Genomic DNA, 18,188 nt, shown 5'->3' on the forward strand with positions numbered 1-18,188 from the left:
GCATGGTAGGTCAGATGCCTAACCCCGTGTGGAGGTCATTTATTCTTTCAAGGACAGCATTATTACAAACAGAACACGCTGTGCATGCCATCTAGATACTGACAGTATTGCTGTTCATTTAAAAATGAATTAAAAAAGGAACCTTACTAATGTCTTATTTAACCAAGTGAGTCCAATAGAAATACAAAATTAATGAGTTTGTTGGTTTTAAAAACTAACCCTTTTAAATCTGCTTATTAAGTTTCCTTCAGAAAAAAACATGTACATGTCATTAAGTAGAGTTGAAAAGCAGATCTATACACTCAACTTGTCCCTTATACAAATCGTTTAATAGCTGGATCGAGTAGCATATTAGAATTTAAAGAGTACATGAAAAATTGGGCTGGCTAAGGTGGCTCGGTGTGTAAAAGGATTTCCAGCATAAGCTTGGTATCAGGGATTTGATCTGCAAACCCATGTCAAAGGGGTGATGTGGTGCCCTGCATGCCTAACCTTACCAGACCCGTGGAAGGCTAGACTTGGTGGCGTGCATATGTAACCTCAGCTCTCCTGCAGCAAGATAGGAGACCGACTTTGCTGCTGTGTTCTATGTCAACTTAACATTAAACTACCGTCATTTGGGAAACTCAATTGACAAAATGACCCTACAAGATGAGCCTGGGTCATTGTCTTCATTAATCATTGATACAGGAGGGCCAAGCTAACTGTCTGATGCCAGCTCTGGGGTGGTGGTCCTATATACTCTTAATAAAACAGGCTGAGCAAGCCACGAGGAGCAATCGCCCTCTCCACCCTTCTGCCCTAATACCATGGTCTCTGCATCTGTTCCTGTCTCTAGGTTCCTGCCCTGATTTTCCTGGATAATGGACTACAAAGTATAAGGTGCAATAAACCCTTTTTCTCCCAAAGTGCTTTGCAAAATAGTGTTTTGTCACAGCCATGAAAACCCTACCTATAGCAGAAATTGACACCAGGTCATGAGGTATTGCAGTGACAGACCTGATCATGGTGTTTTGGCGAGTACTGTGCAAAGCCTTTCGAACTTTGGAAAAGCCATTGAGTGCTCAGAGCTCGGTGGGCTGTTCTATGGAAATGTTAGACGTTGTCTAAGGAGAGAAACTGCACATTGCTACACATTTGCACAGTCTGTGTGTGTCACTCTTCTTTAGTTGTCCTTTCATTGCTTTGTGAAGCAGTTGCTAACATATACACAGTCAACTCTGTTAACTCAGACCATTGCTATGCACCATTGAAATAACTGTCATAGGATGCATAAAAGCAGCATGAAACAGATGAATTTAACTTCTGGCCAGGAAGATAAACATTACATATATAGCAAATTGATGACCTAAACATAGTAAAAGCCATATACAGCAAAACCAGTGGCTAACATTAAACTAAATGGAGAGAAACTTGAGCAGCAATCCCAAAAAATCCAGGGACTAGACAAGGCTGCCCAGTCTCCTACTTATTCAATATAGTTCATTGAGGTTCTAGCCAGAGCCAATCAGACAACAAAAAGGAGGTGAAGGATACAGAGAAGGAAAAGAAGTTTTCAAAATATCACTATTTGCAGATGATATGATAGTATATTTAATGATCCCAAGGGTTGGATCAGAGAACTACTAAAGCTGATAAACAACTTCAGCAAAGTGGTTGGGTATAAAAATTAACTCAAATAAATCAGTAGCCTGGGCTCTACACCAAAGAGAAACAAGCCGAGAAAGAAATTAGGGAAATGACACCTTCATAATAGACCCAAATAATATAAAGTGTTTTGACTTTAACCAAGCAAGTAAAAGATTTGTACAACAAGAACTTCAAGACTCTGAAGAAAGAAATTGAAGAAGACCTCAGAAGATGGAAAGATCTCCCATGCTCATGGATTGGCAGGATTAATATAGTAAAAACATTTTACCAAAAGCGTTTACAGATTCAATGAATCCCCATCAAAATACTAACCAATTCTTCAAAGAGTTAGACAGAACTGAATTTGTAAATTCATCTGAAAAAAAAACCCAGGATAGCTAAAACTAAACAATAAAAGGACTTTTAAAAGGGGAATGTTCCCTGAACTCAAGCAGTATTACAGAGCAATAGTGATAAAACTGCATGGTATTGGTACAGAGACAAGAAAGATAGACCAATGGAATAGAATTTAAGACCCAGAAATGAACCCACACACCTATAGTCACTTGATTTTTGACAAAGGAGCCAAAACCATCCAATGGAAAAAAGATAGCATTTTCAGCAAATGGTGCTGGTTCAACTGGAGGTCAACATGTAGAAGAATGCAGATAGATCCATGCTTATCACCCTGTACAAAGCTTAGATCCAAGTGGATCAAGGACCTCCACATCAAACCAGATACACTCAAACTAATAGAAGAAAAGGAGGGGAAGCATCTGGAACACATGGGCACTGGAAAAAATTTCCTGAACAAAACACCAATGGCTTATGATAAGATCAAGAATCTGTAAAATGGGATCTCATTAAAACTACAAAAGGTTCTGTAAGGCAAAGGACACTGTGGTCAGAGTAACAGAAAACCAACAGATTGGGAAAAATCTTTAAACCACGGGAAACAGATAGAGGCCTTATATCCAAAATATACAAAAGAACTCAAAAAGTTAGATCGCAGGGAGACAAATAATCCAATTAAAAAATGGGGTTCAGAGCTAAACAAAGAATTCACAGCTGAGGAATGCCGAATGGCTGAGAAACACCTAAAGAAATGTTCAACGTCTTTAGTCATAAGGGAAATGCAAATCAAAACAACCCTGAGATTTCACCTCACACCAGTGAAAATGGCTAAGATCAAAGCTCAGGTGACAGCAAATGTCAGGATGGAGAAAGGAACACCTCCATTGTTGGTGGGGTTCAAAATGGTACAATATTTGGAAATCAGTCTGGAGGTATCTTCAGAAATGATGACATTGAACTGCCTGAGGATCCAGCTATACCACTCTCGGGCATATACCCAAAAGATGCCCCAACATATAAAAAGACACGTGGATCCACCATGTTCAACGTAGCCTTATTTGTATAGCCCTGAAAGAATTTCAGATGCCCTTCAACAGAGGAATGGATACAGAAAGGTTACATCTACACAATGGAATATTTTTTTTTATCAAAAAACAACGACTTTACATGAAAGAGGCAAATGGTTGAACTGAAAATATCATCCTGAGGAGCTAACCAATCACAGAAAGACATACATTGTATGTACTCATTGATAAGTGGCTATTAGCCCAAATGCTTGAATTACCCTAGATGCCTAGAACAAATGAAACTCAAGACGGATGATCAAAATGTGAAGGCTTCATATTCTTTAAAAGGGGAATGAATCACCTTTGGCAGGGAAAGAGAGATTCCTTCCAAATATATCCACAGAGACTGAAGGGACACCCATTCAGAGCCATGCCCCACATGATGGCCATGAACATACAGCCACCCAATTAGACAAGATGGATCCTTCCAAAGAAGTGCAGACCCAAAGGACTACCAAGAATAATGATCGATCCTGAGAGACACAGCCAGAAACTAGCAAATACAGAGGAAAAATGCCAGCAGCAAACCACTGAATGAGAACGGGTCCCCTGCTGAAGGAATCAGAGAATGAACTGAAGAGCTTGAAGGGCTTGAGGACCCCATATGTACAGGAACAATCAAAGCAAACTAGAAGCTTCCAGGACTACGCACTACCTAAAGACTATACATGGACTGACCCATTTGGACTCTGACCTCATAGGTAGTCATGAATATCCTAGTAAGAGCTTTCATTGAAGGGGAAGCTGGGTCCTGTTACACAGTGAACCCCAGTGAACTAGACTGTCGGGGGAGGGCACAATGGGGAAGGGGTGGGAGGGGACCCATAAGGAAGGGGGGAGGGAGGGGATGTTTGCCTGGAAACCGGAAAGGGAATAAAAAATGTACATAAGAAATAGCAATAAAAAAAAAAAAAAGAAGAAGAAAACTAAAAATCATTAAGTCAAAGGAGCAGAACATGGAATCTATCTCAATGCTATACTTAAATGCTGTACCTGGATTGGGGCTCATTTTATGGACATACATCAGTGCCATCAGGGAACACAGTGACACGTCTTGTTTATTTTTAATGGCCTCAAACTCCCGAAGGGCTTCTTGAGCTTTACCTGGAAATCAAGATTGGGGTTTGAAAAGAAAAAAAGTATACTTAGTTCAAGCTAGGATTCAGAGCATAGGGAAGACATCTGATGATCAGCACGTACCCTCCATTAGTGTGCCGTAGGCATGGTAAAATCGGAAGACTGGGTCACTGCTATACTTCTTCATTCCTTCACTGGCCACAAGGAGCACATGGTGATAGTATCTCTCTTGACAATAGTAATTAATCAGTGTCTACAAGGAAATAATGACTAATGGTTAACAGACAGGCTAATATTCAGAAGAAGACATCAATCTTGGATAATCCAGAACTTAATATAGTTTCTTCTCTGCTCTTTAAAATGTCTTTAACCCTGGGCACTCAATAGTAAGGATGAGGCTGCGTGACCATGGAATTATTCAAAAGTCAGTGTTTCTCTTTTTCGGTGAATTTTCTTTTTTCCCCTATAATTAGTTTTTTTCAACAATATTGGAGTCAGACTACGTTTACATTTTACCTTCTTTGGCTTTATCTTCTTTGAAGATTTTAGAAAAAAAGAAAAAGAAAACAAAAAACAAAACAACAACAACAACAAAACTGTGGACCAATAAAATGAAGAGGCTAGAGCTAGTTAGTTTGCTGCTTTTTAAAATTTGGTTTGGCTCTGTCAACTTGACGCAGACGAGAGTCATCTGGGAAGAAGGAAACTCAATTGATGAAATCCTTAGATTAGCCTAAAGGCAAGCCTCTGAGGCATTTTCTTGACTAATGATTGATGTGGGAGGCTCCACCCCACTCTGGGCACCACTGAGCAGCAGGTAGTCATGAAAAATATTCACATATATGAATACATACATACATACATACATACATACATACATACATACATACACACATACATACAATCTGAGTTAGCCATGAAAAGCAAATCAGTAAGCAATAAGCAGTATTCCTCCACTGTAGTAGGTGGAATGAGAAAATCCTTAGGCTCGTATATTTGAATGCTTGATCTCTAGTCACTGAAACTGTTTTGGAAGGATTGGAAGGTTTGGTCTTGTTAGAGGAGATGTGTCTGGAGGTTTCGATGGTTCAAACATCCAAAGTAGGCCTTGTCTCTGTCTCTCTGCCTGTCTCTATCTTTCTCTTTCTCACTATCTCTGTCTCTCTGTCCCTCCCTTCTTCCCTACTGCTTGCGGCTTAGGATGTAACCTCTCAGCTACTGTCATACCCATGGCCATGATGGTCTTGAACTCTAACCCTTGGACACTGTAAGCAAGTCTCCAATAAACACTTCTTTATGTTGCTTTGGTCATGGTGTCTCTTCCCAGAATACATAAGTAACTAAGACTGCTTCGGTTCCTATCTCCAGAATGAGTCCTTGATGTCTTGCCCTAATAAAACACAATGATCAAAAGCAACGTAGGAAGGATAGGGTTCACTTCATCTTAGTTTGTGGTGTAGAGAAGTCAGAGGGACATGTGGTTTACTGGCTTGCTCAGACTGCTTTCTTATATCACAGAGAACCACCACCACCTACAGTGAGAAGGGCCCTCCAATATCAACCAAGAACGTTCCTTGGATACTTGACTACAGGCAATCTAATGGTGGCATGTTTCCAACTGAAGTATCTTATTCTCAAATGGCCCTGGGTGTGTCAAGTTGTCATAGCCAGGACACAAGCTGTGACAAATTGGGTCTACTTTTCTTGAAAATGCATCTAAGATTTAGCTGCTGACCTACTCAAAGACGGAAGCCACACTCTCACCGTCACTGTAACTACGGGGCTTCCTTACTTCACAAACAAAGGTGAGGAATCCTGTGACACTGTCCGCCTGCATTAGGACCACATGAGTGAGAGACAGAAAGAACATAGGTGCACACAGACAGCTCTTTTACTGTCTGGATTCTGCAGGGCTACACCTTGCCTTTCCTAGATCTCAGTCATGCAATATTCTCTAGAACCTCTGCTCTGCTCCCCTCTTGTGGGTTCTGCTTCACACTTGTTCTCCACCTCATTTCTGGAGACAGTGACCCATATTCCAAATGGCAGGCAACTGCAACATAGCTCAGCAAAGTGCAGTTTGATTTTTTTCCCAACTTCCTCATGCTCCAGGATCAAAACGAACTTACTTACTTATTTATGCCACAATGCTATCCTCCTTGACTTCTGTGCTGCATGAAAAATGATTCACAGACCACAGCTCTGAAAGGCAGTAGTGGGTGTCACAGAGAGGACATGGATTTAAAGGTACAAAGACATGACCTCAAGTCTTCATCTATGTGACACCTTTGCCATGTAGAGGCTACAGTTAGGAGAGCAAACGTAGAGGTGGTTGTGAGATTCTTGATAAGGCTGTGAATGTTCTAGTCTGAAAACCTAGGAGTAAGTTATGCCTGCATCTCTCCTCAGCTCCGTGTTCCTACTTTGCCATTTCCTGCCTAAACCATCAAACCAACCATGACCCTCCCTTCTCATATACCCAGCCCTGCCAATCAACCATGACCCTACCTTCTCATATACCCAGCCCTGCCAATCAAGGAAGTCTTTAAGTGCATCCATTTGTCTGGATTTCATAATACTCTCCATACCCACTGGTACTCTTGTGGTTCAAGTCAGATCATTTAGTCTAACAACCAACCTTCCTTCGATTTCTGAGGTAGGATCTCATAATATAGCTCAGGCTGGCTCAAACTTGCTCTCCTCCTGCCCGTTTTTCCAGCATGCTGGGGGTAGTCTTGTATTCCCATGCTCAGCCATCTAGCAAACATTTTGGGACTTTCTGCTTTCTAGTACTAGGTACTGGGTAAGATACTGAGAGTCTCTATACTGTACTGTACTATAATATGAATCTATAAATAAGGTGCTTGGAAATGTTAGTAAGAGTGGTTACTGCCATGGGAAATTCTTGAACTTTCAGGTGAATTGTAATCTGAACACCAGCTGGGACACAATGCTGTAATGAATGTGGGGTGGGGGTAATATTTTGTTTTGGGGACTACAGAATACTATACACAGCTTGGTAATGGTGGGTGACCAGGGAATCCACTCCTGTAGAGGATGTTAGAGCTGATTCTTCCATTATAAACTCATTACTCTGTGTCCTCCACATAGAACACTGTATTTCTCTTAGATTACTTTTGAGAAAGGCCTAGGAGTGTATAAGGCAAAATAAGAGCAACATGGAGATAAGAGTGTGGTACCACATATATACAGCCACCAAAACTAGATAAGACTGTGAAACTAAGAAGCACATGCTGACAGGAGCCAGATATAGCTGTCTCCTGAGAGGCACAGCCAGAGCATGTCAAATACAGAGGTGAATGTTAGCAGCAAACCATTGAACTGAGAACAGGATCCCCATTGGAGGAATTAGAGAAAGGATTGAAAGAGCTGAAGGGGCTTGCAACCGCATAATAACAATAATACCAACCAGAGCTCCCAGGGACTAAACCACTACCCAAAGACTAAACATGGACAGATCCATGGCTCCAGCTGCATATGTAGCAGAGTATGGCCTTGTTGGACACCAATGGAAGGAGAAACCCTTGGTCCTGTCAAGGCTGGACTCCCCAGTGTAGGGGAATGTCAGGGGTGAGAAGGGGGGTGGTTGGGGAGGGGAGCACCCTTATAGAAGAAGGGGAGGGGGATGGGATGGGGGCTTATGTCTGGGAAGCCAGGAAAGGGAATAACATTTGAAATGTAAATTTAAAAAATCCAAAAAAAAAAGAAAAACATTTAAAAAAAAAAGTGTGGTACCTGGGATGGGTGGGGCTAAAGCCCCACCCTTATTCTACAATAGGGTAGGAAACCAGAGTGATAGGTCCAATGGTAGGGTAGGTCCAAAATATGTCGAGTTTCCTTCCCACTTGGTTTTGTATGGGCAGTGAGTTAAAAATAGTTGGAGAAGAGGGGCCAGGGAAAAGCTTTCCCAGACCAATCTTAGAGCTCATGAAGATTTATCGGCGTAAGAGGATGCGCTCTCATTTAAGTGCAGCCAGAGCTGCTTCCCAACTACACGGCTGATGGACAGAGATACTAAAATAGGCTCCATCCGGGACTTTGTAGAGGGCGTTTGCCACTCCTCGTTTGAGAACCTTGCTCTAGGTAGAATATTAGACCTTCAATCCAGAAAGGGAAGAAGGCAGGGTCAACAGTCTCTCTTTAAGGATGTGACTTGCTCCTGGGCTAAGGGATGAGAAGTTTAATAATAGTTTTGTCACTAAAGTGGTTTTATTGCAGAACCATTTGGATAACCTGGGAATTAAAAAAACAATGTAAAAGAGTTGGAGGGAGAACTTGAAAAGGTAATGTAGAAATTCATTATGAAAAGGGGGCGGGGGGGACCTTTCAGGCTTCCCTAACTGTCAGTGCCCATTTTCCTCTGTCTACAAGGAGCAGTTCATATGACATTCATGTATTTAAAAGTTGTCGGTTCAGCCCTCATAAGTCAAGTGAAAGTTGCAAGACCAGGCACCTTTATTGCTGTATCATAAGTACTTAGAAAACGGGGCAAAACACACAGAAGGCAGTCAACCAATGGTTGTCAAATGCACTAAGGGTTTTTCCAGTATTGGAATTTGAGTGAGGAAATCTCATGTTCAGGAGTCTGTTCAGCTAGCTCAAACTTCCGGGAGTCAGCCAGGAAAAAGCGCTCCATAAGCCCCAGAGTGGATGGGGGTATGGGATGGGGTGGGGGCGATCATCTGAAAAGGAAAGTTCTTGTACTTTCAAACCATGTCCTTGTTTTTCACAATTTTTGAAATATTTGCTGAGTGCATCAATCATAAGACTATTTTCATAAACTAAATCCTCCTCTTTTTAAAAGGCTTTTGTTAACCGCTTGCCTGTCTTTTCCTGCTCCTTTACAGGTGAGTGCAGGGTAGAGGACATTAGATGGCTAAGTCCTTAAAAACCACACCTGGAGACTAAGCAGGCTTCCCGGGGAGAAGTCCTAAGCTAACACAAGCTGAGGCTGGGGGCTGGCCGTTAACGGCAAGGAAGTAGTTGAGCCCCGGGCCTCGGGATCATCCTGGGGGTCGCGGCATCTTGGCCAAGGCCGCAGGCCCTCACCGTAAGCTGCCCGTGCCACCCGATACCTTGCAGTGTCCCCTCGCCCTGCCCGCGCCCTGCGCCGCCCGCTCACCTTCAGCCCCTGGGAGTCCATGACCGCCGGCTGCCCGGAGAGTCCCCACCACTGCCCACCGTAGGGTTAGGGGTTCAGACCCACTTCCCGGGCCCTAAAACACTGGGGACAAGGCGGGCGGTGCGAGGGGCGCGTCCCGATCTCCATTGGCTGCCAGCGTGAGGGGCGGAGCCTAATTGTAGGACTGTGAAGGAGGGGGGCCCCCCCGAAGCAGGCAAGCAGGGAACCCCGAGGGAGGACCGCGAGGGCGACCGAGGCTGGAATCTGCTGGGCACTGAGTGCTGCTGAGTCGTGAGGCCACAAGGAGGGAGGGGTCAGCCTGGAAACGGCGCGAGGAGAAGGGGGTGGGTGGAGCAAGAGATGTGAGATTAAAGAATAAAGATGATGAAGCAGGGAACTGGAGGAAGAGCAATGCCGCTTTTCATCCCTGCAAACAAAGACAGACTCCATTTTCTCAGCATTTTTTTGTGGAAGCCGATTTGCGCAATGCGGCTTAGTGGCATGCTTGACCGGGGAAATGATTTACCTGACACACATAGCAATCGAGTCGAGGCCACAAGGTGGCGCAGAAAAATCACAGTTTGGCAGAAACATGAAGCCTGGGGTTGGGCTTGTTTTAAATCTTTTCAGGCGCTACTGTAGTTTTGCTATTGAGTGTTTATAAAACGGGTCTGCCAGTTTCCAACCCAAAGTCTTATTTAAAATATGTGGTCAGTTCTTTTTATTTTCATTTAACTGCTATAGTTTGGATTTAAACTGACCCTCAAAGACACATGTGCTGAATGCTTAATTCCCCAGCCTGTGGTGCTGTTGAAGTGGTAAATGAGGCCTAATGAAAGAAGTTTAGAAGATCCTCACGTGCCCTTGAAGAGGATATTGGGACCCTGGACTTCCTCCTCCCCTTTCTGTTTGCTTCCTGGCAACCTTCTCCAGAAGATGTTCACCATTGTATGTGAGATTCAGCAAACTGACTGACCCCAGTCTAGACGACTTGTTTCTGCTTGCAATCTTTTAAAGGACTGCAGCCTCTAAAATGAAACAAGGTTTTTCTTTGGTTTTCCTTTAAGGTACATTACATCCAGTGGGGCACATATTGTCATTCTGGAGATTGTTTCAGTAATCTAAATTCATAGTCCAGTTCATTACTCTGGTGATGGGCAGTTGGGAAAAGTGCTCAATAAAGCGTGTTATCTTGAGACCGGAAACTTGAATCCAAGGGGGAGAATCCAGCTGAGGATCACAAGTTTCAAGGACAGATGATCAGCCTGAAACCTTGAAACCCCACATGAGCCAAGCCCGGTAGAACTCTACACACTGGAATATACTAATTTAGCTCTTTGTCCAGTTTCTATTGGTAAATCATTTAATACTAAACATTAGTTTCTTATGGTGACTTGACATTCCTGATGAGACCCTGTGCAGGGAGTTCCTTAAAATTCTATCTGACACAAATCTTTCTTTTCTCTTTTCTTTTCTTTTCTTTTCTTTTCTTTTCTTTTCTTTTCTCTTTCCTTTTCTTTCTTTCTTTCTCTTTCTTTCTTTCTTCCTTTCTTCCTTCCTTCCTTCTTCTTTCCTTCTTTCTTTCTTTCTTTCTTTCTTTCTTTTTTTCTTTCTTTCTTTCTTTTTCTTTTCCTTTTTTCCTTCCTTCCTTCCTTCCTTAAGATTGCTTTTTTCTCCTATGCTCCAAGCTATTTTTACCTCTTATCAAAAGCTACTCCCTCTCTCTTTAGAGAGAGCTTTGATCCAGTCTCAGTGAAACCTGTAAAGATCACCATAATTACATGGGTCTGAGAAAAAACATGGGAGAAAAATTTCTGGTCTCCAGACCTGAGGTGGCGCTGATCTATGCTGCTTAACTTCTGTGACTTGCAAAAACCTTTGGGAAGTTGTGAGCCTATAGATCCCATAAGCATTTAGTACATGGGATGGCATCAATGTGCCCAGTCCATCATGTCTGTTTGGCTTTCTGTGCTGCAGTTCTTATACTGTCCTATCTGTATCTGAACCATGTCATCAAGTATTAGATTTTAAAAAAAATGGAGGAAGCATAAATTTTTCTCCTGAAGACAGAAGTAAAATAATTGCAAAAGATAAATTAAACTATGCAAAGAATATAAGCAAAAATTATACACACACACACACACACACACATACATATATATTTGGCTTCACTCTTTTGGCTATTGCTTCTGTTGAGAAAGTAAGCATTTTCTGCCTCTACAAGGAGGACATCTTCCTGTTTTTCTGGAAGAAGTTCCAATGCCCAGTCATCAGCTGTCCTGATATCTTTACTTCAAGATTATGCTTGTGCCCAAGTAGCATGCTGCGGAATAGCTCTCTCTACTGCCATCCATGTCTCTTTGTTACCTTATTGTTACAACTTACTGGCCCGACACCTATTATTTTGAAAGGCTGAATGCTCTACTTAGTAACAGTTGGGCCAGGTGCCCATCAAAGTATCCCTGTATCCCCAGGTGTGCATTGTTCTCTACTGTGTCCCTCAGACTCCCTCAGGACAAGAACATTTCCATCCACCTACAGCAGATACATTTCATTAACAGCTAGTACTCTTTCCCCACCCTTAAATGTGCACTTTTTACCTCCAAATTGAACTCCTAGTTCCTCAGTGCAAGGACCCCTTTAGCAGCCTTCTAACTGTCTAGGTGACTGAGTGAACACAGCTAAACATCCTTGTTCATGAGTCTATTTGCAACTGAGGTTATTTTTCGCAATTAATTTTTTCAGATTTATTTATTTTATATATATGAGAATACCTTTGCTGTCCTCAGACACACCAGAAGAGGGTATCAGATCCCAATACAGACCACCAGGTGATTGCTGGGAAGTGAACTCAAAACCTCTGGGATAGCAGTCGGTGCTCTTAACTGCTGAGTCATCTCTCCAGCCTGCACGGCTTTAATGTGCTGACAGTGAGGGTCTCTCCCTGTCGCCTTGAATGTTAGTCTCCAGAGCTTCTAATCACATTGAACATGAATATTTCTCTGCTATCTTGTATTCTTCCTCATCTTCATTGTTGCAAGTGTCCAAGTAGGCGATTTGCATGTTTCCCCTTCTTGCTTTGCTTTATTTTCACAGACTTAAGCTATAGACCAGACTGGCACGGAACTTGCTATGTGGTCCTGACTGACTTTGAACTCTGAAGCCTCTTTGCTCTGTCTCCCAAGTGTTCAGCTTAGACCATTAATATTAATTTTAGAATGCTGTTGCATAATGATGAAGTCACAGGCAGCTTGGGACTATTTAATTTGTTTGAGTTTACATTCAACTTTTAAACAGTAACCAATTGCATTAATAGTCTTTCTGTCATCTACCCGAGATTGGTAATATGTAAAGAAAAGAGATGTGTAGAGCTCACAGTTTGGGGACTAACAGTCCGAGACTGAGAACCCAAAGATGAACAGTGTTAAGGTTGTTTGATGAGGTCTGACTGAAGACAACATGAAAGTAACTTGACTAGAGAATGCCTACTACCGGAGGCTAGGGAGGGGGAGTAGGTGTATCTCAGACTCTTGCCTGCTCTTAGGATTCTTCCTTCTATTGGGTTGCTTTCTCTATCCTCCATTTGAGATCTTTTACCTTCTCCTGCTGTATTTTGATTTGTCCTCTTTGGCTGTCATCTCTTGGAAACCTGCTCGTTTCTGAAGAAGAGAAGGAGGCAGAATGGGTCGAGGGGAGAAGAGGGTGTGGTGAAAACTAGAAGAGCAGAGGGAGGAGAAACTGTGCTTGAGAAGAGAGAAGAATCCATTTCAGCTAAACAAAATAATTAAGGCAGAAAGGTATAAACAGTTCTAGAGTTCTATCTTATCAAGAAGAGAGGAACGGAAGGTCATAATAAAGCAGGGGGAACAACGCTAATTACCCCAATATGACCACTGCACTTTGGATGTATGCACGGAAATATCGCACTGTATCTCAATGATGGTTATCATATTCCACATTTTTGAGTATCATATAAACCTTTTGAGTTTTAGTGGAGTCTTGGGACAGGAAGGATCTTATGATACTGAGAATTAGTATCCTGAGTCAGGAGTTATGGTACATATCTGTAGTTCCAATTACAGGGGAGACTGGAGTAGAACGCCTACTCGAACCCATGAGTTCAAGATACACAACTAGAAAGGCACGCCATCTTTAAAAGAAGAAAATATTCTTGTCGGATAAGTGGGACTGGTGATTGTTCATGAATTTAATTAAATTAAGAAGAAAAAGAAAATTTCTTCATATATACATTTCTTGTATATACATTTAAGACAGAAATTCATGCTCATTTACAAACATAATGATTATTGTCTATTGATTTGTCATTTAAATACAACATACAAATATATTTAGTTAAAATAGTGTACATGTTTTTGGCCCCAGGAGGACATTGTTGTCCCATGGGAAAAACCAAGAAGGCTTTATTCACAATGACAGTCAAGCTCGGGCTCATGTAACAATCATTTAGGGTGCAGTGTGGGGAGGGGCTTGGTGAGCTAGCTACTGATGGGAGTCTGAGTTAGTGGGCATAACCAGGTAGGCAAAGCATGCGTTTATAAGACATTTCCAGGTACTACTGATGCTTCCTGTCTGAGGATCACATCCTGAGATCCTCAAGCATTTTTGTTTAAGTATAATATTAGTTCCGTATACTGACTAACATTTCTCCATCTTAAGACTATTTTGCTGGGAACACCCATTAGTATGGTTGTCCTTTGTCTTGCCTGAGGTGGTGTGTTTGTGTCAAAGTTTTTGTATGTCAATAGCAAGGGAATGCATAAAGTGACAATTTCTATACAGTGGAAGAGAATGCATACATATGGATGGGGAACAGCAATAGTCTATTATTGTGTCTGTGTGCATTTGCCTTGAAGCACATGAAGAGATCAGAGGACAACTATGCAGAGTACTCCAACCTTCTATCTTTATTCAAGTGACAGGAATCACAGGCAGGCCACCATTTGCATGGGAAGCTTCTTATATACAGAATGGTTTTATGGGCTCTCAGAACCTTTAATGACTTCTAAAACTAAATTAGCTTAATTTCACAGCCAGGTCCCCAGACTATACGTACAGAAAAAATTTAAAGACTTGTCCCTGAATATGGAAGATGCTAGAGAAGAAATCATTCATTCGCAAATAAAAGTCTAGAAAACTGTGCTGGTCCGGGGAATCCAGAGTTTGGTGAATTTGAGGAATGGATTGAACATGGAGACATGAATGTTCTGGTAATGCACAGCCTCTCAGATAAGTGTCCAAAAATGCCACGCTATCTTTTATTGGTTTCTAAAACCTAGAAGACAGTTTAAAATTTTGGTACTTCTCTCTGTCTCTCTGTCTCTGTCTCTGTCTCCTTCTCCATCTCCCTCTCCCTCTTCCTCTTCCTCTCTCTCTCCCTCTCTCCCTCTCCCCTCTCCCTCCCTCTCTGTCTTCCTCTTTTCTGTGTGTTTGCATGTGTTTGTACTATGTGTATGATTGTGATTGAGTGTGGATGACTGTAATTGTAGCATCAAGACATCAACATTCGGTGTCTTCCTCAGTCAACTTCCGGAGATATTATTCTTTGAGACAGAGTCTCTTACTGAACTTGGAGATGTTACTGATTTGCTACCAAGCTCCAGGGATATCCACATCATCTTAACACTGGAGTTTCAGATGTATGCCACTGCACCTGGCATTGTACTGTCCTCATACAGGACAGAAAACACTTTACGAACTGAGATGTTGCCTGAACCTGTGTGTATTTTCTTAAAAGCATTACTGATACAGATTAAGGTTCTTACAGCTAACCATCAGACTCAGCACAGGGACCCCAATGGAGGAGTTAGAGAAAGGAACTGAAGGGGGTTTGCAATCCCATAGGAAGAACAACAATATCAACCAACTAGACACCCCAGAGCTCCCAGGGACTAAACCACTAACCGAAGAGTACACACGGGGGGACCCATGGCTCCAGCCGCATATGTAGCAGAGGATGGCCTTGTCGGGCATCAATAGGAGGAGAAGCCCTTGATCCTGTGAAGGCCCATTTCCCCAGTGTAGGGGAATGCCAGGGTGGTGAGGTGGGAATGGGTGGGTGAGAGGGGGAGCATCCTCATAGAAGAAGGGGGAGGGGATGGGAGAGGAACTGGGAAAGGGAATAAAATTTGAAATGTAAATACATAAACTATCCAAAAATGGGAAAAAGGGCTTTTTAAAATAAAAAAAAATGTGTGTGTGTGTGTGTGTAGGTCAGAGGACAATAATGGTGTTCCACTCTGTCACCCTCCACCTTATTCAGTTGTTTAGAGAGTGTGATGCAGGGTACATTCTGTACTATGCCAAAGATCTACTTTCATAGATGTTGTACTTGCAGAACTCTTTGTCCTAAAAGAATTATTTGGCAGCAAAAAAATTGTGATGTCTTTGCTTCCAGGAGACCTACCCACACCTAAAATAAGAAGACAAATATGAATGCTCTTCAACTAGTAAATCCAATTTTGTGAGTTTATTCAATAGAAAGTCTTATGGATCTCTAAAAAAAAATGGAATAAAAGTATTTATTGCACTCTTTTTTTGTTTTTTTACATCAATTTTTATTAGATATATTTCTTTATTTACATTTCAAATGTTATTCCCTTTCCTGGTTTCCTGCCCACAAGCCCACTATCCCCTCCCCTCCCCCATACAGATGTTTCCAACCATCCAACCCCCATATTGCCCCCCCCATTCCCCTGCACTGGGGGTCCAACCTTGGCAGGACCAAGGGCTTCCCCTTCCACTGGTGCCCCAACAAGGCTATTCTCTGCTACATATGCATTTGGAGCCCTGGGTCAGTCCATGTATAGTCTTTCGGTAGTGGTTTAGTCACTGGAAGCTCTGGTTGGTCAGCATTGTTGTTCTTATGGGGTTGAAAGCCCCTTCAACTCTTTCAGTCCTTCCTCTAATTCCCCCCAACGGGGTCCTGTTCTCAGTTCAGTGGTTTGCAGCTAGCATTCGCTTCTGTATTTGACATGCTCTGGCTGTGTCTCTCAGGTTGTTGCACTCTTACTAGCTATAAAGAAAAAACTGAAAAAACCCACCTTCAATGTGCATCGAGAAGGGATTGCTAAATTATGTAATGCAGTGTTTTTCACCACTTAAGAAGAACGAACCTGATGTATGTGTCACGTGAAAAACCACCCAAGATATTCTCAGTGAGATGCTAATGCAGCAAAGCATAAAATGTTTATTATAACAGACTTTCATATGTGTGCACATGCGGTGTCTTGTTTTCATAATCATGCAAGAATAGGATAGCAAAACTTTGTGTTTGTCTGCACTGTTTGTGGGTGAGATGGGCATTATTTTTTGCAATCAGGAAGCAGTTTACAGAAAATGCTGGCCCCATTTCCAACTGGCGTTTAGTTTTATCATAAAATGTTTATTATAACAGACTTTGGTACTGCAATTTTTTCAGTTTTTATCATGTTCACAGGTTCTGGGACAACAGATGTCCTGCTTCTGCTCCTAGTGTGTCTTCTTTCAGGGGAAAAGAGCTCCCCCTCCAGGTTTCCCAAAGCCCCGTAACAGTTCATCATGTTTTCCTGGTGTTATAGCATGCTTGGTGGTAAATTCAGGTTGTACTTTAAAAGAAAGCAAAGGCAGTATTTACTCTGATCATGCTAAGAATAGGATAGCAAAACTTTTGTGTTTGTCTGCTTGTTATAATGTTAGCAATGCTCAGTGGTGCAATTTAACCTCCCCTTTGAGCAAATTAATTTATGGGCATTATTTTTGCAGCAGATATCAATCTGATAGGAAGATAATGTAAAATTTTAATAAAGTTTACACCTGGCAGCAATGGCCTGAAATGAATGTCTTGGCCCCATTTTCCAAAGCCCTGTCATCCATCCCTTGTATATTGTTTAGTTTTTGTTTATCATAGAATTTATTTCGTTTATATTTTTTACTTTCTGAGAGAGGAATACTGATGAACAAAAGGTATTGCTTTGCCATCTGATGAAAAGAACATTAATAATGAAGATTAGAATGAAGCCAAGCAGTGCTGAAGCAAAGACAACTCAAATAATTTTCTGTTTTTCTTTAACTTATTCTTTAATCCTTTTTACAGTCCAGACTTAGGTCCACTGTTACCCCCCCCTTGGTTCTCCAAAAGGGCCCCCCACCAGACTTCCCCCATTCCCTGGGGACTATCAGCTGTATTCTGCTTGGGGCCTCATATTGGGCCTCTCAGAGGACAGTCATGATAGGCTCCTGTCTGTAAGCACACCATAGTATCAGTAATGGTGTCAGGCTTTGGCCTCTCCACTTGAGCTGGGTTCTACTTTGGGCTGTCACTGGACCTCCTTTCCCTCAGTGTCTTCTCCGTTTTTGTCCCTGCAGTTCTTTCAGACAGGAACAATTCTGGGTCAGAGTTTTCTGACGGGAGGATTCCAGCCCATCCGTCTACTTGATACCCTGTCTCTCTACTGGAGGTGGACTCTACAAGTTCCATCCCTCCACTGTAGGGCAATTCATCTAAGAGTGTTTTTCATAAGAATAAGTTTAATGTGGCAAACTTAATAGTTCCAAAGTAACAAAGAACAAGGTATTATATAATTGTTATGTCCTAAAGAATTAAAAATAATTTACAGACTAATATCCTAAAAGAAACATATACATGTATATATGCATTTATTTTTATCTGTATTTGTTTCTTTATAAGTAATAGTAATATATGTTCTATTAAACATGTGTGCAACTTTCATATATATATATTTCCATTTGAAAAATTTTAATGTGTTGTTATCTCATATAATTGTTGCATACAATTATAGACTGCAGATACAGATTATAAATAAAGGAAAAGGTACCTTAGATGGATAGTGTGATGGTCTGTATATGCTTGGCCTAGGGAGTGGCACTATTAGGAGGTACAGCCTTGTTGGTGTAGCCAA

At 41.8% G+C, this 18,188-nt stretch overlaps 1 protein-coding gene across 1 annotated transcript in view; it reads right to left on the reverse strand.

Annotated features, from left to right (window-relative positions):
* Positions 1 to 9,376, reverse strand: part of Ttc21b (tetratricopeptide repeat domain 21B) — a 74,854-nt gene extending 65,478 nt beyond the window's left edge. Inside the window, exons 1-3 of the mRNA XM_032903417.1 lie at positions 9,271 to 9,376; positions 4,251 to 4,380; positions 4,044 to 4,154 (exon numbers count right to left, since the gene is read on the reverse strand). Of these exons, the coding sequence (XP_032759308.1) occupies positions 4,044 to 4,154; positions 4,251 to 4,380; positions 9,271 to 9,291 (262 nt within the window). The 5' untranslated portion in view covers positions 9,292 to 9,376. The remainder of the gene's footprint in view (positions 1 to 4,043; positions 4,155 to 4,250; positions 4,381 to 9,270) is intronic.
* Positions 9,377 to 18,188: the final 8,812 nt, after the last annotated feature.

This window comes from Rattus rattus, chromosome 5 (assembly GCF_011064425.1).
Source record: "Rattus rattus isolate New Zealand chromosome 5, Rrattus_CSIRO_v1, whole genome shotgun sequence".
NCBI classification, from domain to species: domain Eukaryota; kingdom Metazoa; phylum Chordata; class Mammalia; order Rodentia; family Muridae; genus Rattus; species Rattus rattus.